The sequence below is a fragment of the Nerophis lumbriciformis genome, linkage group LG02 (assembly GCF_033978685.3).
Source record: "Nerophis lumbriciformis linkage group LG02, RoL_Nlum_v2.1, whole genome shotgun sequence".
NCBI lineage: Eukaryota > Metazoa > Chordata > Actinopteri > Syngnathiformes > Syngnathidae > Nerophis > Nerophis lumbriciformis.
Genome location: NC_084549.2, coordinates 19190199 through 19215507, shown reverse-complemented (window position 1 = coordinate 19215507; position 25309 = coordinate 19190199). Strand labels below are relative to the sequence as shown.

At 39.7% G+C, this 25309-nt stretch overlaps 2 protein-coding genes across 8 annotated transcripts in view; both read right to left on the bottom strand.

Moving 5' to 3' along the window:
* The window catches only part of spef1 (sperm flagellar 1), a 32994-nt gene extending 26346 nt beyond the window's left edge, over window positions 1–6648 (bottom strand). For 5 of the 6 annotated variants that reach the window (XM_061953650.1, XM_061953505.1, XM_061953579.1 and 2 more), the window contains exons 1-3: window positions 6439–6648; window positions 6117–6228; window positions 2252–2399 (exon numbers count right to left, since the gene is read on the bottom strand). In XM_061953650.1, the coding sequence (XP_061809634.1) occupies window positions 2252–2399; window positions 6117–6228; window positions 6439–6547 (369 nt within the window). In that variant the 5' untranslated portion in view covers window positions 6548–6648. The remainder of the gene's footprint in view (window positions 1–2251; window positions 2400–6116; window positions 6229–6438) is intronic. The other variant, XM_061953432.1, reaches the window with a different exon arrangement.
* Window positions 6649–10082: 3434 nt separating this feature from the next.
* The window catches only part of adam8a (ADAM metallopeptidase domain 8a), a 23210-nt gene continuing 7983 nt past the window's right edge, over window positions 10083–25309 (bottom strand). For both annotated transcript variants that reach the window (XM_061952678.1, XM_061952755.1), the window contains 15 exons: window positions 23097–23239; window positions 22851–23028; window positions 22665–22754; window positions 22389–22584; window positions 20425–20506; window positions 20159–20336; window positions 20005–20091; window positions 19838–19922; window positions 14343–14451; window positions 14059–14257; window positions 12157–12195; window positions 12005–12061; window positions 11330–11380; window positions 11165–11245; window positions 10083–10888 (listed from right to left, as the gene is read on the bottom strand). In XM_061952678.1, the coding sequence (XP_061808662.1) occupies window positions 10844–10888; window positions 11165–11245; window positions 11330–11380; window positions 12005–12061; window positions 12157–12195; window positions 14059–14257; window positions 14343–14451; window positions 19838–19922; window positions 20005–20091; window positions 20159–20336; window positions 20425–20506; window positions 22389–22584; window positions 22665–22754; window positions 22851–23028; window positions 23097–23239 (1620 nt within the window). In that variant the 3' untranslated portion in view covers window positions 10083–10843. The remainder of the gene's footprint in view (window positions 10889–11164; window positions 11246–11329; window positions 11381–12004; window positions 12062–12156; window positions 12196–14058; window positions 14258–14342; window positions 14452–19837; window positions 19923–20004; window positions 20092–20158; window positions 20337–20424; window positions 20507–22388; window positions 22585–22664; window positions 22755–22850; window positions 23029–23096; window positions 23240–25309) is intronic.

Here is a 25309-nt window from a genome sequence, read left to right as displayed (position 1 = left end):
TTTAAAAACTGGGCTTCAAACTTGATATTGCTACTCTCAACTTTTGCTTTATGTTAAGATGGGATCTCTATTTTGTATTTTGCGGCAACAGTAGAAAAATCCATCTCACAGAGATAATATGTAGCAAAGGGCAGTAGAATGGAATAAAACACACTGACTTTCCTCAGTTGCGATCAAAAGTTTACATACACTTGTAAAGAACATAATGTCATGGCTGTCTTGAGTTTCCAATCATTTCTACAACTCTATTTTTTTGTAATAGAGTGATTGGAACACATACTTGATGGTCACAAAAAAAATTCATTAAGTTTGGTTCTTTTATGAATTTATTGTGGTGTTCCTGGGATTAAAGGCCTCACCTTTTCTTCTCCAAACATATTGCTAGGTATTGTGGCCAAACAGCTAAATTTTTGTTTCATCTGACATCACATGGACAAAGATAAGATCTTCTGGAGGAAAGTGGTCAGATGAAACCAAAATTGAGCTGTTTGGCCACAATACCCAGCTATATGTTTGGAGGAGAAAATGCAAGGCCTTTAATCCCAGGAACACCACACCTACCGTCAAGTATGGTGGTGGTAGTATTATGCTCTGTGCCTGTTTTGCTGCGAATGGAACTGGTGCTTTAAATGGGACAATGAAAAAGGAGGATTACCTCCAAATTCTTCAGGACAACCTAAAATCATCAGCTTGGAGGTTGGGTCTTGGGCGCAGTTGGGTGTTCCAACAGGGCAATGACCCCAAAAAGTTGAAAAGGAATGGCTAAATCAGGCTCGAATCAAGGTTTTAGAATAGCCTTCCCAAAGTCCTGACTTAAACGTGTGGACAATGCTGAAGAAACAAGTCCAGGTCAGAAAACCAACAAATTTAGCTGAACCGCACCAATTTTGTAAAGAGGAGTGGTAAAAAATTTAACCAGAAGCTTGTGGACGGCTACCAAAAGCGCCTTATTGCAGTGAAACTTGCCAAGGGACATGTAACCAAATATTAACATTGCTGTATGTATACTTTTGACCCAGCAGATATGGTCACATTTTCAGTAGACCCATAATAAATTCATAAAATAACCAAACTTCATGAATGTTTTTTGTGACCAACAAGTATGTGCTCCAATCATTCTCACAAAAAATAAGAGTTGTAGAAATTATTGGAAACTCAAGACAGCCATGACATTATGTTCTTTACAAGTCTATGTCAACTTTTAATCACGACTGTATATATGCTTTGTCGTACAACCGGGCTATTTTATTCTGGTTATCTTAACTTGTTTCCCTTGCTGCTGACGACTCCCACTTTTTTCTTTTTATTCCTGTCACAATCTTCTCCATTTCTCTGCCTGTTAGCTGTTCACACATGTGTTCCTGGGTACTTACTACTTTGTACTTTGACTGGGTAGAATACAAAGCCTGTTTATTAGCTTGAGCACTGCTGCCACCAAGACTGGGAATCGTTCTAACATGAATACTAGCGTATAGACAAAATTGATGAATATCGATTGTGTCATAGTCATTACGCACCCATGTGACCCTGACCCACTAATTGAGAAAGACTGTGCTAAGACTTCTGGGTAATGTAGTTACTCTACAAGTACCAAGACACTGAAAAATCCCTAGTAGCAACTCAACCTTTGTCACTTCCGTAAGTGCTGAGAACTTGAAGACACAGCTTAGAGAAACTTCTTTCATTTGGCAAAACCTATGTAATTTACAAATATGTAAAAACAGTGGCGTTCAAAATATGGCGTCACACTTTGTGGAAATAAAACAAACGAAAAGCCCATCAAAAATGGAAAAATTAAGCAAAAAGGTATAATGTGATGATAAAAAGCTGAAATGTTGATACAGATAATGCAGAAAGACAGTAGTCACAAAGGGTTGTCTTCAAATAAGTGTACAATGTGCCTTTTTATTTGCTGTAAGCAAATCACACTCCTTTGTTGTTTTTTTGTAGTTTTTCCCTCAACATCGAAATCGTAATCGAAAATCGAGTTTTCGGGGGGGGAAAAAATAGGGGGTTTATTTTCGGTCACTACTTCCTGTATTCACTCGTTTTCTTTCACTCCTGATGTTTGTTTTTGACTCATTTTACCAGTGTAACTGCACACTGTGTTGAAGGAGGCTCAATCAAGTGCAATAGTGTGATGGGCGGAAGTGGGGCGTCTTTCAAAATAAGATACTCGGAAGACAAAAAAATTAAAAAAAAGATTTCTTTGCAACCCGGGGTTTTGGGACCACTGATATAGGTTACATACTAGTACGTTCTGTGAGTTGTACTCTAGCTTCTGGTCTATCTTCTCACGTAGGGCGGTCAGCACGCTCTCGATCACTCCCGCCGTTCTTAGTGCAATCTTCTTCACTGACTTCTCAGGCACGTGGAAGTTCAACTTGGAAAACACCTTCCTGTGTACGCAAACACACACACACACATACACAGCTGGTTCCAATTATGAGCAGCAGATGGACGGCGTTTTTAATTGATGTTGCATTTTGATAAACACCACAGGGATCCCAAGTGGCTGTTTGCCATGTAAGTGATCCAAGACAGTGTTTGGGCTGGTTCTCACAGCCAATGCAGAGAGTTTAGCTAAGTTCCGTCCGCTGAATATGTTGAAATGTCCGCTGGGAGTAGTGGGTAGGAGAGCACTAGACAAACTTAAGTCACATTATCGCCATCTATAAGCTACAAAAATGTATTCTGGGTCACTGTGAAAAAAACCAACCAAAAAACCAACCAGAGACAAAATAGGATTAAAATGGAATTGAATATGCAGCATTTCATTTTCGGTAAATAGTCAGCTGTACACTGACTATTTTGAAATATATTTAAGGTTCATTTGTATAGGATTGGCTCTTGAGAAATTATAGTCAAATGCTTTGCAAAAATTTGAGGAGTGTGTTCACTATTGTGGGTGCTGGGAAAAATCAAATCGAGATTCTAATTTATTACAATTCGAAATTGATTTAACATGTTTAAGAATCGATTCTAGAAAATATGTTTTTTAGGCCATCTCTGTGTTTACTCGCTGCACGTTTACATAGCAGCCGATAGGATCTTTTCTACCCGTTTTGAAAATATAATAATTTATACACAAAATACATTGCGAGAATCGATTCTGAATTGAATAGTCACCCCAAGAATCGAAATCAAATCAAATCAATAGTGAGTAACACTCACATCCCAACTAGGGCTGTACGTTAGTATAGTACCGCAATACTAATGAATCATATTTGGTACTATACCGCCTCTAAAGGCCGGTCCCCCACACCCCTGTCATCGTCACGTCGTGTCATTGCTGGTTTTACGAGCAGACCAGCATGTTCGCTAGCGCACAATCACGTAGTACTTACAAGCATACAGTGTGTAGACAGAAAAGGGAGCATGGACGCATTTTGGCTTAAAAACTAACGATAAAGGTGAAGCTATAAGACTGAAACGCCCTCAGGGAGAGGTGCTTTAAGACATGGCTAGCTAGCTAGCGGCTAACGTATAGCCGCAGTCGGCAGTGTTGTAGCTACTTCTGATTCTGATAACCCTCGCTTCCATGGCGACAAATAAAGTAAGTTTCTTACAAGTATCATCCCTGCAGGACGAGGAATAGCTAAACATGCTTCACTACACACCCTAGCTCACCGGCGTCACAATGTAAACAAACGCCATTGGTGGATCTACACCTGACATCCACTGTAATGATACCAAGTACAGGAGTGTCTGTAGTTTACACTACTATGATTACATCGATATTTTTTAGCATCACAAAATCTTTTCGTTTTTTTTAAATGTATATTATGTTTATAAACTCAGAAAATACGTCCCTGGACACACGAGGACTTAAATTATGACCAATGTATGATCCTGTAACGACTTGTTATCGGACTGATACCCAAATTTGTGGTATCATCCAAAACTAATGAAAAGCATCCAAACAACAGGAGAATAAGAGACTATTACATTTTAACAGAAGTCTAGATAGAACATGTTGAAAGAGATAGAAAGCAGATATTAACAGTAAATGAACAAGTAGATTAATAATTCATTTTCTACCACTTGTCCTTAATAATTTTGACAAAATAATAGAATGATAAATGACACAATATGTTACTACATACGTATGTCAGCAGCTAAGTTAGGAGCCTTTGTTTGCTTACTACTAAAAGACAAGTTGTCTTGTATTTTCACTATTTTATTTAAGGACAAACTTGCAATAAGAAACAGATGTTTAATGTATCGTAGGGCTGGGCAATACGGACGAAAAAGTATATCTCGATATATTTTTTACTTAAACTCGATATTCGATATATATCTCGATATATTTTTCGGTGAAAGTATACATAAAGATATTCATTTTTGAGCGAAAGTCAGTAAAATTGAAGGGAATGACAACTGTACTGTAAACAGTCAGTGGCACTTTTATTAACCCAGTTAGTCAAGATGGGTATTAACGGCACAGAAAATAAACTGTTTTAGTAGTACAGAATTACATAACATAAATAAAATAGAAAAATATTATTTCTACGTAAAATAACATAGCTGTGCAATTAATACAAAATGTATCAAACTGAGATAAAAAAAAATACATTTGCAGGCAGGCACTTTGTGATTTTCCTTCCTGGTTTGATGACCCGCCCTATCTTGCCTCTGATTGGCCTGTCCCTAACCAATCGTGACTCATCATAGTAAACAACCAACCAATCATGGATGTTGTTATACGTGCAAGCACGTCTTGGAAGGAGGAAGGGGAGGGGGGGAGAACAAGGAACACAACAAATAAGCGGCGTTTGGTAATTTTAACGTGAAATAAATTATGTCGATACTACGATATTTTCTTAATTCATATCTTGTTTAAAAATATATTGATATATTTTACAAAATCGATATATCGCCCTGCCCTAATGCAGTGTTTTTCAACCTTTTTTGAGCCAAGGCACATTTTTTGCGTTGAAAAAATCCGCAGGCACACCACCAGCAGAAATCATTCAAAAACTAAACTCAGTTGACAGTAAAAAGTCGTTGTCGCAATTGTTGGATATAACTTTAAACCATAACCAACTATGCGTCACTATAGCTCTTGTCTCAAAGTAGGTGTACTGTCACATCACGCCGTAATTTATTTTGAGTTTTTTGCTGTTTTCCTGTGTGTAGTGTTTTAGTTCTTGTCTTGCGCTGCTATTTTGGTGATTTTTTCTCTTTTTTTGGTATTTTCCTATAGCAGTTTCAAGTCTTGCTTTGAGCGATATATCCCGCATCTACTTTGTTTTAGCAATCAAGAATATTTCAGTTGTTTATATCCTTTTTTGTGGGGACATTGTTGATTGTCATGTCATGTTCAGATGTACATTGTGGTAGCTGTCTTTGCTCCACAGTAAGTCTTTGCTGTTGTCCAGCATTCTGTTTTTGTTTACTTTGTAGCCAGTTCAGTTTTAGTTTCGTTCTGCATAGCCTAGGGGCACTCAAGTTTTGTTTATCTTTGGTTTAAGCATTAGATACCTTTATACCTGCACGCTGCCTCCCGCTGTTTCCGACATCTACAAAGCAATTAACTACCGGCTGCCACCTACTGATATGGAAGAGTATTACACGGTTACTCTGCCGAGCTCGAGACAGCACAGACACTCAACAACAACACATAATTTGCAGACTATAATTACTGGTTTGCAAAAAATATTTTTAACCCAAATAGGTGAAATTAGATCATCTCCCACGGCACACCAGACTATATCTCATGGCAGGTGGTTGAAAAACACTGCCCTAATGTATCGTAAGATTTTTTGTTAAAATAAAGCCAATAATGCAATTTTTTGTGGTCCCCTTTATTAAGAAAAGTACCGAAAATAATCGAAATACTTTTTGGTACCGGTACAGGTAGCAAAATGTTGGTATCGGGACAACACTAGTCCCTACTGGGTAATTCCTGGTATCGTCATTGTGCTTGTATAATGCAGCGTGGCTACTGAAGCGCATCATACATTAAATGACAGCAAACCACACACCGCAATATAAAAAATAGCAAATAGAATTCCTCTCTGTCATTTTGGTTACTTAAAAATAGCCACACAAAAAAGTCAAAATATTAGGAACATCTCAGTGTGTCAGCTAGGATAGATGGATCGTTTTCTTGCCTGTTGAGAAGGCTCCAGTTGCTGAGCTTTTGTTGTGTTGAGCTGGCAGGAGTGTAGTTGTGCAAGTCAATAAGCTTTGGGAAGAAATGCTTCACAACTTCAGCTGCCATTACTGGAAACAGACAAGACAAATAAATCAATATATGCGAGCACCTACAACAACATAAATATTTCTCGGATAGTTCCAGTCAAAAAAAAAAAATAGCACCGTAAAGGGAGAAGTTCTGAAACAGTTCTTAAATTGGATGTCATTTAGCGCAGGTGTACTTAATGATGCGGCGTGTTTGATCTACTAGCTTAGCTTTAGCATTAGCTTCGGTACCTCCGTCGCTGAAGTCATTGGTGATGTTTCTTTTGGGCCTCGAGAGAGGGATTTTATCGATCCATGCGTAGAAATCCTGCAGCTCTTCCTCGTCTAACTCTCGCTCCATTCGCCGCTGACGTGTTTTGGTTACTTTTCCAAACAAAAAACAAACTGAATGTGTAAGTTTGCCCGTTCAGGCGCCTGTCAACTCTCTTGGTTGTTTCAAGGTGGTTGCTAGGCAACGTAGCGTAAAAAAAAAAAGCGGGAACTGCGCGAGGAGCACTTTGAAGTAGTAAAGTTACGTAAGCAGCGTGTTCTCGATGCATTGCATATAATTAAAACTACATTTAGTTTTAACTAGCCTATTATGTTAATATGGATTCAACTATACGATAGACATTTGTGTCCATTTCACTTTTGGGGTGACTATTTTCGAAATACCGTTTCTTCCACTTTGACATTGTTGACATGTTGGACATGTTCAGTTTAGACTTATTTTTACTTTTGAGTTGAATTTGTGTGTGTTTGCTACTGTAACTAGGTGAGATCATTGTTGTGCACTCCCTTCACTTATATCAAAATGTCACCCTTTACATTAAATGGTAAATAGGCTCCAGCACCCCCCGCGACCCCCAAAAGGGACAAGCGGTAGAAAATGGATGGTATCACCATACTTGCCAACCCTCTCGAATTTCAGTGCCCCTCCCGAAAATCTCCCGGGGCAACCATTCTACCGAATTCTCCCGATTTCCACCCAGACAACAATATTGGGGGCGTGCCTTAATATCTACGGCTTTTCACACACATAAGTGTATGCAATGCATACTTGGTCAACAGCCATACAGGTCACACTGAGGGTGGCCGTTCAACTTTTAACACTGTTACAAATATGCGCCACACTGTGATCCCACACCAAACAAGAATGACAAACACATTTTGGGAGAACATCCGCACCGTAACACAACATATACACAACAGAACAAATACACAGAATCCCTTGCAGCACTAACTCTTCCGGGACGCTACAATATACACCCCCGCTACCCCCTACCCTAATGACCCCCCCACCCCCCAACCCCGCCCACCTCAACCCCCCCCCCCCCCCCATCTCCCAAATTCAGAGGTGTCAAGGTTGGCAAGTATGGGTATCACTTCCCGAAACACCGTTGAGAACTTGTTGACTTAAGTCCTGACATTGAACAACATGCTATTTTGACAACGTTTAATCAATGTTGGGTTCTGACGTTGATTCGACCATTGAATTTTGGTCATTTTCCAACCAATATTTTCCAACACAAATATAACGTTGAAACATACTTTCTGACTGTTGTGTACAGGAGGAGGAGACGGCATAGACAACAGGGGCGTAGTATTAAGCTCTATTTATTTATATATATGAACTATATGTAAATAACAAATAACATAAAATAACAAGGGAATGGACTGTGACAAAATCCAAGAGTGTATGGTGTGTGACTATGTGTGGGGATTAATTGCTGAGTGTTGAGAGGCGGAAGTCCAACAGGGGCAGAGCGGGCTCGTAGATCCGTGAGCAGGCAGGAAGTCAGGGGCTATAGCGGGAGGTCGAGATCCAAGAGGCAGCCAAGGAAACAGAGGGAACGCAGGAAAACGAGACACACAGCTCAAAACGTGGAATATAGGCAGACTGCAGGGAGGAGGACAAGGAAGACACCAGACCAATCGAACACGACGGTGGAGAAACACAGAGAGAGAATGCATAGAGCTTCATTAGTCGGCTTACTGTACGGGAACAGATGACTACGTTCTGGCGCGGCATAGCAGGTTGTGCAGGCTTATGAAGGCAGGCCTGATGATCAGCTTCAGGTGTGCTGATTGCAGCTGTGCACCGGTGGCGTGGCGCGGTTGGGAGAGTGGCCGTGCCAGCAACCTGAGGGTTCCTGGTTCAATCCCCACCTTCTACCAACCTTGTCACGTCTGTTGTGTCTTTGAGTAAGACACTTCACCCTTGCTCCTGATGGGTCGTGGTTAGCCGCCATCAGTGTGTAAATGTGTGTGTGAATGGGTGAATGTGGAAATAGTGTCAAAGTGCTTTGAGTACCTTGAAGGTAGAAAAGCGCTATACAAGTATAACACATTTACCATTTACCGGCGCAGCCGCTGCCGAAGTGGCATGCGCAGGTGCGCTCTTGGAGGCGCAATCAGCAGAGCGCACAGATGAGTGCGCATTGGAATGCGCCCTGGCCGTGACACTGATGTTGATTTGACCATTGAAATTCGGTCATTTCCCAACCAACAACGTGGATCTAACATTGGACACTAACGTTGTCTCGATTTAGAAATACAAATATTTCGCAAGGTTGTTTTAAAGTCAGTTTTAAAGGACATGTATGTATAATCAATGTTGTATCAATGTCTTGTGCCTGCTGGGTTGGCGCTAACATGGCGTAGGCAGACGTGGGCACGTTGGCCGATTGAATTCAGGAGATCATGGTCTACCTAAAAATGTCACAGTACATGTTGTAATTCATAATTCCCTCGATGAACCGCAGGTTGTCAGTGTAGGCAGCATTCGTGCAGCCCCAGATCAACACCATTTTGCATATTAAACTAAATTGGCCCTAGTGTGTGAATGTTGTCTGTCTATCTGTGTTGGCTCTGTGATGAGGCGGCCCGAATGCAGCTAAGATAGACTCCAGCACCCCCCGCGACCCCAAAAGGGACAAGCGGTAGAAAATGGATTAAACTTTGCGGTCTGTTTATGGCCGTTTTTGGTCACAAACATGCTCAATGAATAGAGTTATGATGTGAAGTGAAGTGAATTATATTTATATAGCGCTTTTCTCTAGTGACTCAAAGCACTTTTACGTAGTAAAACCCAATATTTAAGTTACATTTAAACCAGCGTGGGTGGCACTGGAAGCAGGTGGGTAAAGTGTCTTGCCCAAGGACACAACGGCAGTAACTAGGATGGCGGAAGCGGGTTTCGAACCTGGAACCCTCAAATTGCTGACACGGCCGCTCTACCAACCGAGCTATACCGCCCTGTAAACTATATTTAGTCAAAACTCTTTCGGAATACAATTTTTCTAGAGCAAACAAACACATGTACAGTACAGGCCAAAGGTTTGGACACGGCTTCTCCTCATTCAATGCATTTTCTTTATTTCCATGACTTTTACATTGTAGATTGTCACTGAAGGCATGAAAACTATGAATGAACACATGTGAAGTTATGTACTTAACAAAAAAAGGTGAAATAACTGAAAACATGTTTTATATTCTAGTTTCTTCAAAATAGCCACCCTTTACTCTGATTACTGCGTTGCACACTCTTGGAATTCTCCCAATGAGCTTCAAGCACACCTGTAAAGTGAAAAACATTTCAGGTGACTACCTTTTGAAGCTCATCAAGAGAATGCCAAGAGTGTGTGAAAAAGAAATCAGAGCAAAGGAAGGCTATTTTGAAGAAACTAGAATATAAAACATGTTTTCAGTTATTTCACCTTTTTTTGTTGTACATAACTCCACATGGTTTTGATGCCTTCAGTGACAATCTACAATGTAAATAGTCGTGAAAATAAAGAAAAAGCATTGAATGAGAAGGTTGTGTCCAAACTTTTGGCCTGTACTTTATGCCCACAGGTGTTGATGATCACCTGCAAATAAGTTCTGGGTAGAAAAAAGTTGACAGTGTAATTTATTTGAAGACAATTATGCACAGGTAACGGACATCTTTATAAATATAAATGATTATCAGATTTATCTTCGTCGTAAAGGACAATGACATGATTATTTTAAGGGACAGTGTGATTACTGCATAGATTACACAATACAAAAATCCCTTGAGAATGTGTATTAATAAGAGAAAAAACAACTGTCAAATGTATACATTCATACAGTCCCACAATAGATATCTTCTGCGCTCTTGTCCTTATAATAAAAGAACCCTTAAAGTGCCCACGTTGGTGCCGCATTTGAAAATCCCTAATCATCTCTTTAGAAAGTCAGTACCAAAACAATGTGCGGCTGTGGTAAAAGTCAAAAGAGTTACAGCATCAGCAGTGCAGTCATTAATTGTTCACATATCTCAGGACTGAGGAGAGACGTTTCCCTTCAAACACATCATCAAAAAAAACAAAAAAACACATCATCATCATCATGGCGGCAGAGCCATTTGTCATGTATAGCACATAAGAGTTGAATGTGTCAATCACAGTTTTCAGGTTTTCATTAAAAAAAGAAGCAAGGCAGACGGCGGTAATTCCTCACGGTGCAGAGAGGGAAAAAAATCTCTTTTGCTTATTTTCCTTGTTGATTCACTGATGCATCTCGATCTCACGTGAACCCTAGACCTGACGTCTCCAGACAGCCTTTTAAAGAAAGTCCTTGTAGGCGAGATAAGATCATCAAAGTCTGAGGTGTTTGGAGTTATTTTCCTCGGTCATCTGGGCCTGTTGTGCGGAATGAGGGCGGCTCTTCCTGCAAGCTACACAAATAACTATAGTCAGCAAACACAAGGTATAAGCTTCTTTTAGTGTGTCTCTTTAATTGACTTCCTCCACCTCTTTATTTGTAATCTCTTTCTGTTCACTCATATTATTCAGATGGCACACTAACACAGATCCGCCACTTGTTCATTAAACTGCTATATCGGGACGGTGCCCCAAAACAAAAAACACACTCATGCATTCCTCTAATACCAATAAGAATGGCAGCTGACAAAATGTGGCGGATATCGGGTGGTGTGGTCTGGCTTACATACCAGCTGAGTATGAGGCAGCGGTACCGGGACAACAGCGGGCTTTGGCTTCACTGGAGGCGTCAGAGGTTTTGGCTTTGTGACCTATGAGAACGCGGGTAATTACATTAGAACAAACAACAATCTTAGGAGCTGTTTAAATGTCAACGTGACGAGTTGTTGACCTACTGGTTTTGACGCAAGAGGCGGTAGAGGTCTGGATGGAGGTAGTGGCCTAGCCTGGAAGAAACACAAGCAGTCAGAAACAGCTTATAAATCTATCGGGAGTTCATAATAAGGTCTTCAACAGCAAATAACCACCCATCACAATGGCATTAACAGCTGTGGCTGTAGGCAACCTAGTTTTTTTAAACCCACAAGATGGCTTTAGACATATTTTAGATACACAGCACAGGCCAAAAGTTTGGACACACCTTCTCATTCAATGCGTTTTCTTTATTTTCATGACTATTTACATTGTAGATTGTAACTGAAGGCTTCAAAACTATGAATGAACACATGTGGAGTTATGTACTTAACAAAAAGAGGTGAAATAACCGAAAACATGTTTTATATTCTAGTTTCTCCAAAATAGCCACCCTTTGCTCTGATTACTGTTTTGCACAATCTTGGCATTCTCTCGATGAGCTTTAAGAGGTAGTCACCTGAAAGGGTTTTCACTTCACAGGTGTCATAGTTTTGATGCCTTCAGTAACAATCTACAATGTAAATAGTCATGAAAATGAAGAAGATGTATTGAAATGAGAAGGTGTGTCTAAACTTTTGACCTATATATATATGTATATATATATATATATATATAAGATTTAAATAATTGCCCAGGTCTGACGTTAGCATTATTACCTCAGAGTAGACTGGCTTGCTTGGCACAGCTGGTGGTTGCAAGAGTGGCCTTAAACCCTAAAATAAGCACATTTTGTGACTTAAGTAGAAACACAAACATTCAGGATGATAAGGATGGCTACTTGGGGGTACAAATGACTGGATCGTGCTACCTGTTGGATCTTTGACGGCTGAGGTACAGTTCTGGGGGGCTGCAGAATACAAAGACAAGATAATGATGACTCTTTTTTTCTGATTAACACTTTGAAATGCTCTCCAATGGACTTGGATTTGAGCCTGAAAAGTAGTGAGGTCAAGGTAGCTGTCCGTGGGGATGCGAGAAAGACCATTTTAGGGGCCCATGTCTAAGATTTTTAAAAGGCCAGTCCATCATAATATTAAGAGGTCTGAACATAAGCTATTTGTGCTTGATTTATATGAATGGCAATGATTAAAGTTGTACTTTATTGACAAAGCAGAGCTCTACTCAAACAGTGCAGGCTAGTGTGTGGTTTTAATAAACAGAAGCATAATGGCTAAACAGTTTTAAAAATACTAAGATTTTTACAAATATTCTTTGACTCTTGGTGAGCTACTCAAATATCTGTGTTGGAGACCCCTGGCCTAAAGTGTTTACTGAATGAGGACTATACACTACTAGAGTCAAGGGAAACCTACAGTGCTGTTTTGGACTAATCTGAGACCCTAACTCAATATATAAAATTAGAGACATACACTAAAATTTGGTGGAGGAGGAATTATGGTGTGGAGTTGTTTTTCAGGAGTTGGGCTTGGACCCTTAGTTCCAGTGAAAGGAACTTTGAATGCTCCAGGATACCAAAACATTTTGGACAATCCCATGCTCCCAACTTGTGGGAGCATGGGATTCCTCCCTTCCTCTTCCAACATGACTGTGCACCAGTGCACAAATCAAGGTCCATGAAGACATGGTTGACAGAGTTTGGTGTGGATGAACTTGAGTGGCCTGCACAGAGTCCTGATCTGAACCCGATAGAACACCTGTTGGAGCCTATCTATATTATTTATTTATTAATTGTTTTGACAATGAAATCAAATAATGTCAATAATGATGTTGATGAATTATTGGATGTTTTAGATTTCATTGTGATTGACTGATTGTTTTCAGCTGCTCACGCTCCTACTGGTGAGCCACTTCCTCTTCCTATAATTAAGAAGACGGGACAGCTGGGTGCCCTTTGTCTGTCTATCATGTTGAAGGAGTGAGGAGTGAAACAGTTTGTTTACCGCTAAATTATATGGAAGCCACGCTAAACTATTTGGAAGCCACGCTAAACTATTTGGAAGCCACGCTAAATTATATGGAAGCCACGCTAAACTATTTGGAAGCCACGCTAAATAAGTTATTTTGATTATTTTGAAAGTCAACCACGGAGAATATGTTTTGTTTGTGAAAATAAATTATGATCATTTGGAATCTCGACATATCTACGCGAGTGCTTATTAAGGAATTTAGTGAGTCAAACACCTCCTCCTCAAGACTACTCTGCATTACTTTATTTTTACTTTTTCGAACTTTTTGAACGCAAGAGTACCTTTGGGATGAATTATAACGGGGACTGAGAGCCTGGCTTTCTTGACTAACATCAGTGTGACCTCACCAATGCGCTTTTGGAAGAATGGTCGAAATTTTTTACAAACACACTCTGCAACTTTGTGGACAGACTTCCCAGAAGACCTGAAGCTGTGATAGCTGCAAAAGGTGGACCGCCATCATATTGAATCCTATGGGTTAGGAATGGGATGGCACTTCCAAGTTCATATGTGAGTCAAGGCAGGTGGCCAAACACTTTTGGCAATATAGTGTATTTGTGGCAGTTGGGCAAAAATGGTCTCTGTCAGGTGTGAGTTTTTAGTCCAAATTAGATTAATTTGTGGATTCAATGTTGTTGTTTTTTTAAGTTTTTTACAACTGTAGTCTATAGGTTCTCTACACTATCTGTGCAGTTAGCAGTTGGCAATTGTATGTCCATTGTCAATTCCCGTTGATTTTTAAACACTTGAATGAACAAAATCTGCATTCTCAAACTACAAACCTCAGGAGCTGTTCTGCAGTGCTTGAACACCGTACGCGATGGTCTATCGGCAGTGCGCGACAGTGGCTTGCAGATTCTGCTTGCAGATGATTCCACAAATGTTGGCTGGCTGATGGTTGCGGAGCGAAGATGAGGGCTGCCTCGTGCGTTGCCTGTGTGAAACAATGGATTTGTCTGTCCTGAGGTAGACTGGAGGCATCTGTAAAAGGAACATACACTGAAGCGTAAGAACTGTAGTATTTCATTTGTTTATTGAGATTAAAAGAGGGAACTGAATATCCCACCTCTTTGGAGGTTGCCTTGTCCGGGTGAAGCACACAAATCCTCCAATGAGGACGACCAACAGTATGAGCAAGCCTACGACCAGCGACACAATAAGCACCAGTCCGCCTCCTGTAAATACACATGAGATTATCAATATTTTATTAGTTGCTCAGGAAATGTGACAGCAAATAAGGGGAATTCCATGAAATCACTTCATTCCAAGAACAAACCACAATTGTCTAAACTGTTTCATGTAAGAGCAGGACAAGAAAACAGGACACAATCACGTGTAAAACACACACTACACATAGTCATAGCTCGTTTACAGACTTGGACTGACTGTCACTTTGTTTGTGTGCGAGTTCAACTTCATGCAAGATTACAAGACTACAGTCATACTGTCTTTGAACTGTAGGCTACTTTTTGTTTTCCATGTCCAATATTCATCTTGCTGTACATCATAGCACAAAGTATTGTTTTGTTCATTGATCTTTGAGATTATATATACTTAAAAAACATGTAAACACTTTTTTGCCCCCATTTTCCAATAAGACATGATTAATTCAAGATCATCACTACATGTGGGTGCGTTTTAAAAATATTATGTTTATCAAAATGATTATGTCCGAGAATAATTTCCAGTTTTGTTTGTAATTTGTGAATTTTAGCAATGGGTGCAATAATGGATGAACTGATAATAAAACAAATATTCATTGTGCCAAATCAAATTGACTGCCTGGATCAAAATAAAATAAAAAATACAAATACAAATAACTAAAACTCCACCAGCTAGCATAGGTAAATATATATATATTTTTCCCATAGCAAAGCAAAATTGAAGATGATATCTAATTTATTTCGGGGGGGGGTCCTTTCCAAGGTTTCTCATAGTCATTCACATCGACGTCCCATTGGGTTTGTGAGTTTTTTCTTGCCCTTATGTGGGCTCCCTACCGCGGATGTCGTTGTGGCTTGTGCAACAGCCCTTTGAGACACTTGTGATTTAGGGATATATAAATAAACATTGATTGATTGATTATTTATATCTCCTAGACATAAAAGAGCACTAATCAAGACCAAAGTGATTTTCTCGTTCTTCTCAAATGTGTCTCCTGAGAAATAAATCTCCCAGTGAGCGGTGTGTGAGATCTCAAAGTTGTCTTAACAGTTGTCTCTTTTCGTGATCTCAACTCTGACAAAAATGAGAGATGAATGAGCTGGTTTCCAATAAGTCTCAATTATGTAATGAGAGATATACTTGGTTTTGTCTCTCTCTGCTCACTATTTCAGTTCTTATATGTGTCTCTTTTGTATCTCAGTGAATAAGAACATTCATTTTATATGGCACATTTGAACTATACCTCAATCACATTTCAGTTTACATCATGCCAAAATTTGAGAAAATAATTACAGTTTGTAATTCAGGCAATATGGCTGTATGGTCTATGTGGTTTATTTACACCATCTACGTAATTGTTGATTTCTTACACACGCCACAAAGAGTATGTGAGATTCAAAACATAACCAAAACAGCCATGATATATGCTCAAAAGACAATTTTGAGACCTTTAAACATGCATTATGCTTTTAGATGATAACTGATGGTGCAGTGGTTAGTGCTTGAGCCTTCCTATGAGAAGGTTGTGAGTTCAATTCCTGGGCTCGAGGTATTTTTGTGTGGAGTTTGCATGTTCTCCCCCTGACTGCGTGGATTCTCTCCCTGATGTAGGCTGATTGGTGACACGGAATTGTCTCTCGTGTGTGAGTGTGATTGGTTGTCTGTGTTGCCCTGTGATGAGGTGATGACTTCTCCTGTGTGTACCCTGATTTTAATGCTCATATTTGTCTCAGACATCTCATTGTATTCTCTTTATATGAGAGCTCCTCTGTGTATCCCACTTCTCAAGTATTGCTCAAATGGTTATCTCAACTTAACCTCCTTTGTCTCAGTGATGTCTTGTCTCTTTTTAGCTTATCTTTTTCTCCTAAGGGTGCCTTAGGAGCAAGATTTAAGAAACAAATGATCACACAATGAGAAGCTCAAATTGAACTCAAAATACAAGATTGAGCGACAGATGAGCGAACACGTTTTTGCTATGGGTGCATTTCTCACATCCACAAATTAAAATGTGAAAAAATGTGGTTTTGTTTGAATAAGATGACTAGCGTTATTCATTCACGCACACACGCACATGTAATGTTTTAAAAAGTATTTAGAAGGTGGTAAACAGTTTTTAAAGTTCTAGCGATGAAAATATTGACAATTAGTGATTCCTACTTGGCAGAAATTCATTTATCGCAGTCATGTCGGGAACCAATTAACAGCGACATACAAGGGATTACTGTAGAGCAGTGGTTCTCAACCTTTTTTCAGTGATGTACCCCCTGTGAATTTTTTTAAAATTCAAGTACCCCCTAATCAGAGCAAAGCATTTTTGGTTGATAAAGAAGTAAAATACAGCACTATGTCATCAGTTTCTGATTTATTAAATTGTATAACAGTGCAAAATATTGCTCATTTGTAGTGGTCTTTCTTGAACTATTTGGAAAAAAAGATAGGTTTTTATTAGAGATGTCCGATGGTATCGGCCTGCCGATATTATCGGCCGATAAATGCGTTAAAATGTAATATCGGAAATTATCGGTATCGTTTTTTTTTATTATCAGCATCGTTTTTTTATTTTTTTATTTTATTAAATCAACATAAAAAACACAAGATACACTTAGAATTAGTGCACCAACCCAAAACACCTCCCTCCCCCATTTACACTCATTCACACAAAAGGGTTGTTTCTTTCTGTTATTAATATTCTGGTTCCTACATTATATATCAATATATATCAATACAGTCTGCAAGAGATACAGCCCGTAAGCACACATGATTGTGCGTGCTGCTGGTCCACTAATAGTACTAACCTTTAACAGTTAATTTGACTCATTTTCATTAATTACTAGTTTCCATGTAACTGTTTTATATTGTTTTACTTTCTTTTAATAGAAGAAAATGTTTTTAATTTATTTATCTTATTTTATAAAAATTTTTAAAAGTACCTTATCTTCACCATACCTGGTTGTCCAAATTAGGCATAATAATGTGTTAATTCCATGACTGCATATATCGGTTGATATCGGTATCGGTTGATATCATCGGTATCGGTAATTAAAGAATTGGACAATATCGGAATATCGGATATCGGCAAAAAGCTATTATCGGACATCACTAATTTTTATTTATAAAGGATTTTTGAATTGTTGCTATTTTTAGAATATTTTAAAAAAATCTCAAGTACCCCTTGGCATACCTTCAAGTACCCCCAGGGGTACGCGTACCCCCATTTGAGAACCACTGCTGTAGAGGGTTTGCAATTACTTGCAGTGGCACTGTTGAGTCGACGAGTTTGTTGTCAAAAGAAGACAACAGGACATAGGACAAGTATGTCCAAAGTGTGGCGCAGGAGCCATTTACGGCCTGTAGGTAGTTTCTTATCGGCACATTCTAAAAATATTATTACTAAAAAGATTTTTAATAACATAAAACGTGGAATAATAATAATATTAATAAATAGTTTACCACCACTAGGTGTGAATGAATGATGGGTTCTCACTTCTCTGTGAAGCGTTTTGAGTGTGCTATATAAATCCAATCCATTATTAAAAGAGTGGTGTTGTTATTTTAGACCATTCTTGGAACTGCTTATATCATGTTATTACGATTTACTTCACTTTAGTACTGACTTTTAAACTGCTTATTAAATATTTATACTTGATAAAGATTATCTAAGAATGTATGTTAATATTGACTACTTAAAATTATGTGGAAAGATTAGTGTGGAAAAGTATTGTGCATTTAATGAAGTCCATGACCTGTTGACTTCTGCAGAAGTGTGGTTGAACATAATGTACAAAACAGTGAAGTGAGTGTAGTCCTGTTTTGTTCAACGAGAACATAACAAGGCGTAAGGGGACAGAACATTGGGCCACGTATGTACCGATAAATAATAGCAGAGGGACTGTTTATCCCAAATCTTGTTTACCATCTCATACTTGCCAACCTTGAGACCTCCGATTTCGGGGGGGGGGGGGGGGGGGGGGGGGGGCGTGGCTAAGAGGGGAGGAGTATATTTACAGCTAGAATTCACCAAGTCAAGTATTTCATATATATATATATATATATATATATATATAAAAAATACTTGACTTTCAGTGAATTCTAGCTATAAATATATATTTCTTTTATTGTATGTATATATATATATATATATATATATATATATATATATATAAATAAAATAAATACTTGAATTTCAGTGTTTATTTATTTACACATATACTTGTTGAGTTAAGGGTTGAATTGTCCATCCTTGTTCTATTCTGTCACTATTTTTCTAACCATGCTGAACACACACTCTGATGATGCATTGCTGTGTGGCACGCACAAAAGTGCTTTCATCAAATGCACTAGATGGCAGTATTGTCCTGTTTAAGAGTGTCACAACATTGCTGTTTACGGCAGACGAACTGCTTTACGGTAGACCAAAACGTGACTGCTGTTGTTGTGTGTTGTTGCCGCGCTGGGAGGACGTTAATGAAACTGCCTAACAATAAACCCACATAAGGAACCAAGAACTCGCCCTCGATCATTCTACAGTTATAACGTCATTGGGCATGCACACCGTTTATATTGTGGGAAAGCGGACTCAGGTCCGCATGGACCTGAGTCCGCCTGAATTTCGGGAGATTTTCGGGAGATAATTTGTCCCGGGAGGTTTTCGGGAGAGGCGCTGAATTTCGGGAGTCTCCCGGAAAATCCGGGAGGGTTGGCAAGTATGCCATCTTGTTTTAACTAGCTTTTTATCTTATGTTGTATTTTTCCATTGTATAATGTCTGGTAATGCATGTATTCTTTGTATTTTAATTTTGTATGCTCCTATATGGACCCCAGGAAGACTAGCAGTCGCCTTGGCGTCAGCTAATGGGGATCCATTCAATAAACAATAAACCACCAAGGACTAATACGCTCATATAAGGCAGACCAAAATAATAAATGGTGTGGAAGGTACATACGCCCCCTTATGTGACTTCCCTTCTTTTTAGCATAAAAAGCTATTGATTTAGAATGAACACATGGTGGCCTCTACATGATCCAACAAAGTGTGGTGACGTGTGTGGCCGTTTGTCCAAAGAGCCCTGTAATTATGTCGTTTTGTTGATGCAAATAAATGATTGAACATGGAAATAAGTATCTGACAAGTTTTATTCTCCCTCCGATCAAAACGAAGACGTGGCAAAGTGGGACGTAGTCGAGGTCGGTGGGAGTCCCTCATCAAACAGTGTATATTGTACAGTATGTTTGGAAAATCTTAATGTAGGATGTTAAGCACTGAACTGAACCCTGGCTAGCTTGGAAAAAAGAGTTCAGAACATTTTCAATATAGTGAAAGCTAATTTCCCCCATAATTCAACACAGAAATTGTTGCTAATCATATAAATAGAAATGAATAAAAATGTAGAGTACCTCCAGGCAGGTCCGACTCCATCACATCACAGAAAGGTGGGGCCCAGCCGGGATCACAGTGGCACTTGCTCTCGTGGTTGCAGACCTGTGAGAGATAAGCGCAGTTAGTTTTAGTGTTGTTTCTGCAAAATGCTTCACATCTTTGTAGTGTCTGAGTGATTTCTCACCCCGCGGTTGTTGCATTTGGCTGAGCAGTCATTGGTCCCAAATGTTCTAATGCTTCTGATGTCCTGACACCTTTGATTGTAGCATACCTGAGACACACATCATGTTTAGTTGAGTTTAATGTCATCTATATGTCAAAATAATAATTTTCTTTACCATGTTGTTGCCACACTTAGTTCCAGTGGGCACCATGCCAAAATCTGCAGGGTAGTTGTCGTCGGGATTCATTGTTGCCTCATTGCATTGCTCATTTCCTACTTTGTAGAAAGATTTCCTTGATGTGACTGGGAACTCCCACCCTCCGGAACAGAAAAGTGTCCTGCATGATTGATCTCTGCAACCGAACAACACAAATTGATAAAACCCAAAATCTAAGACTTCGACACTAACATGTGCAAGCATACTATAATGTAAATACATACTTTCCCAAACATCTTTGGCTAAAAAAGGTTTTTCTGCAGCCTCCATGTTGGAAGAAACAAGCATCTGCAGCCACTTCAGCATCTAGAGAAAGAAAATATGTGACCAAGATGTCCTGATATTACAGAAACAAAGATACAGTGGTACCTCAACTAAAATGTCCCTCAACTTAAGAGTGTTTTGAGATAAGAGCTATTTCTTGGCTAATTGTTACGTTTTAAGTTACAAGCAAACATCTGAGGTACAAGCATCCCCACTCTTAGTTGGCATAGCAAATGTCACAGTGAACCCTGTGCCCAAAACATCTAGTCTTACTCACTAGCACAGTGGTTCTTAACCTGGGTTCGATCAAACCCTAGGGGTTCGGTGAGTCAGGCTCAGGGGTTCGGCGGAGGTCAAAACACACCGACTCATCGTGTAAATAAAAACGTTTCCCTATCGGCGTATTACGGATACAGCAACAGCAGAAGTCACACTGATTTGCAGGTGTGTAATTTGTTGTGAGTTTATGCACTGTATTGGTTTTGTTGTTTGAACAAGGGGGTGTTCATGCACGGTTCATTTTGTGCACCAGTAAAAAAATCATGGTAACACTTTAGTATGGGGAACATATTCACCATTAATTAGTTGCTTATTAACATGCAAATTAGTAACATATTGGCTCTTAACTAGTCATTATTAAGTACTTATTAATGCCTTATTCGGCATGGCCTCATTATAACCCTAACCCTAGCCCTACCCAAACAACTCTAAATAAGGTATGTGTTACTTAGAATATGTTCCCCATACTAAAGTGTTACCGAAAACATATAACTTTGTCTTGAATTTGAAAAAAAAGCATTTTATTTTTCACTAAAGAAGGGTTCGGTGAATACGCATATGAAACTGGTGGGGTTCAGTACCTCCAACAAGGTTAAGAACCACTGCACTAGCATTAACTTAAAGCTAGAGCTTGACATAACTTGGCTTTTACAAACATGGGAAGGAAGAAAGTGAGGAAGTGTAAAAGACAGTGCTGAGAAAAAGAAGTGTATGATATTCATTGAATTTAAAAATAAATCAATAAAAACAGATGGTGTCGCCACTTGGAGAAGCAATTTGAGCGTATCACTGCTAGTCTGCACCATAGCAGAATATGTCCAAACACAAGCCCATCCATGCATCCATCCATTTTCTACCGTTTGTCCTTCTCGGGGTCACAGGGGTGCTGGAGCCTATCCCAGCTGCACTCGGGCAGAAGGCAGGGTACACCCTGGACAAGTCGCCACCTCATCGCAGGGCCAACACAGATAGACAGACAACATTCACACTCACATTCACACACTAGGGCCAATTTAGTGTTGCCAATCAACCTATCCCCAGGTGCATGTCTTTGGAGGTGGGAGGAAGCAGGAGTACCCGGAGGGAATCCACGCAATCACGGGGAGAACTGCCCCTAACGCAAGCCAAAGACAATAAAATGATATCTAAACAGCAGACATTTATTTAAGAAAAATATGGAAAAGTTACTGACGGTGTGTTTGACAGAGAAGTCCACTTTCCAAGGTAAATTATGAACATTATTATTACCCATCCATCCATCCATTTTCTACCGCTTGTCCCGTTCGGGGTCACGAGGGTGCTGGAGCCTATCTCAGCTGCATTCGGCCGGAAGGCAGGGTACACCCTGGACTAGTCGCCACCTCATCGCAGGGCCAACACATTACTTCATAAAACTGTAGTTGTTAGTAGTATATTCTATTGTATTGTTTTCATACAATATTTCCTATCAAAAAGTTATTTTTTTCTTTTTAAAGCCATGTTAAAATTTTACTGTTTTGGGGTTAGGGTTGGGGGCAGAAGTGATTTCAATTCACTTCAATGGAAGACCTTTTAAGTGTTTTGAGCTGAGCGATCCGTCATAGAAGCAATTAAGCTCATAAGTAGTTGAGGTACTACTGTATTATAATTTCAATTTGTCTCCTACCTGGTCCCCATAGTCTCTTGCAGTGTTGCTGTCGCGATGGACACTTTCCATTATAGCAGTATCCTTTCCCACGGTTGCACGGCAGGCCGTTCTGGACGTAGGCGTCGAGAGGACAGGAGGCGGACAGTCCAGTGCAGTATTCTGCCAAGTCACAGTTTCCTGTCTTTGGCCGGCAGACGCTGCCTGACGCTTTCAGCTGCAAATGGTGATGGACCAGAAATGAGCCTGAACGTTGTCAAGAGACACGGTTGCTCAATAAGAGTGAACATTACGTACTTGACAGTCGTGGCAGCATTCGCCCTCAGCACACTGGGCTCCAGTGTTAAGTTTGCAGTTCGTAGCGTTACAGCAGGGATTCTTGCATTCCTTAGGGACAGGACATGTACACAACGTTACAATCTAGGCTTCCTTGGTGGGCTCCTTTATTCATGTAAATGTTTATGTAAGCGCTGCATATAGTACCTCTACAGTCCCACAGTCACACTCCTCCCCAGGCTCCAGGAAGGCATTGCCACACACCGGCCCCCCATATATTCGATTAGTAGGAGGGGTATCAAGCAGACAAGCTGGGTTGACCTCCTCCAGGAATCTGCTGAGCTGCTGCTGGCTGCAGCTGCTGAACAACTCTGGATACACAACACTAGGGGGACGTTCAAGGAGGTTAAGTTTGACAATACAGCAATTTATTAGTGAAAACAATGAGCTTACCCAACACTCTCAGCCATGATGCAGCCTTTTTTTGACGTCAAAGAGCCACAGATGCAGTTTTCTGTATCATGAGACAAGCCCAGGTTGTGACCCATCTCATGGGCAATAGTGGAGGACACTCCTATTGCATTATTGTTATGATCCTGTGGGCACAATGGAGGAATACTAAGTCAAGTAAAACAATCATTTAGCACTCATTTTTATTAGCTTGCGGCATATTTTGAAAGTAAAATTAAACTTGAAATATGATAAAGAACATGAATATAAGGTATGTCATCTGTAACACAATGCTAAGATGTGGGTTTGGGTGTTTTTTCAGTTTTTCTGTTATACATCATATTTTAGCCAACATTAAATTGGTTTTAGCACGTTAACCAAACAAAAAATTACAAATATCTAAGCGGTCTCTGAAAGTTAGTTGAACAATTTTGAATTTGAACACATTTTTAAGAAAAAAAACACCTTCCGGTTTCAACCACTGATTAAATTTGCACATTTGGCTTGTTGTACCTTGTTATATTTACTTTACAAAAGGACTCAAATCAGTACACATTGTAGAAATGTCTTGTTTTTTTTTTTACAATGGTTGACTTCTTCTTACACTGTGATGGATCCCCCCCTCAATACACCATTGCCATTCATCATTAAAAATAATACACTGAGGTTTTATATTTTACTATTACTATTACTATTATTATTACATCATTTAAGTCAATAAAGTACTGTTGCCATAACATGTCACGGCAGGTTTGTGCTTTGTTTAATTTGTTCATGTGTTTTGCATTTACTTTCGTGACATCTCTCTTTTTGGTTATTTCCATTCCCTGTGTGCTTTCTCCACCACGCCACCTCCCTTGCTGGGTGCGGATCTGCACTCCTGCATCTGATTAGTGATCATGAGTCACACCAGCTATGGATCACTAATCAGGAGGCTTCTTATGCCAGCACCGTCCTTTCATTTACTTGTGTGCGTTCGACCTTCCAGCTTTGCACCATGCTGCATTCTCTGCTTTTTGTCATTTAATGCCTTTTTACCTGTATGTAGCCTGCCGTCTCTGTAACTGGGGTGACACTTCAAACTTTGCTTACATCTGAACATGACAAGTGGCAGTTTGCTTCCTCTTTATACCTGTTGATGTTGTTGTAAAATTGTGAAATATTACCTAAAACTGTCCCTGTATGTTTTATGAAGTTGGCAATTGAATCCTGGAATGGATGAATTGTGAAGGTTGACACAAGGATGTTGTCTAAGATGACATCCATAATATCCATCTGCAATTCCCCACTTACCCCCATACTTGCCAACCTTGAGACCTCCGATTTCGGGAGGTGGGGGGGGGGGGGGGGGGGGGGGGGGGGCGTGGTTAAGAGGGGAGGAGTATATTTACAGCTAGAATTTACCAAGTCAAGTATTTCATTCATATATAGATATATGAAATACTTGACTTTCAGTGAATTCTAGCTATATATATATATATATATATATATATGAGAAATACTTGAATTTCAGTGTTCATTTATTTACACATAACACTCATCTACTCATTGTTGAGTTAAGGGTTGAATTGTCCATCCTTGTTCTATTCTCTGTCACTATTTTTCTAACCATGCTGAACACCCTCTCTGATGATGCATTCTGCTTCATCTTCTTGTTGTGTGCGCAGTTGTGCACTGCACTCTCTAAAAGCCGTAGATGTTATTGTCACATATGCATGTACAGTAGATGGCAGTATTGTCCTGGTTAAGAGTGTCACAACATTGCTGTTTACGGCAGACGAACTGCTTTACGGTAGACGAAAACGTGACTGCTGTTGTTGTGTGTTGCTACCGCGCTGGGAGGACTTTAATAAAACTGCCTAACAATAAACCCACATAAGAAACCAAGAACTTGCCCTCGATCATTCTACAGTTATAACGTGATTGGGCAGGCACGCTGTTTATATTGTGGGAAAGCGGACGTGAAAACGGGCTGTCAACACGTCATTCAGGCCAGCTCCCGCCCGTTTTTCTTATGCCTTCTGATCTCTCTCTCTCTATGTCCACTACTTGCTGTACATATCCTACCAAGTCAGGCCTACACTGTTTCAATATCCATTTCTCTGTTCTCAATTGTTGATGACTGATGATAACAGCCAAACCTAACCCCCCCCCCCCTCCACACCCCGAATTGTAAATAATGTAAATAATTCAATGTATACACCCTGATGATTATC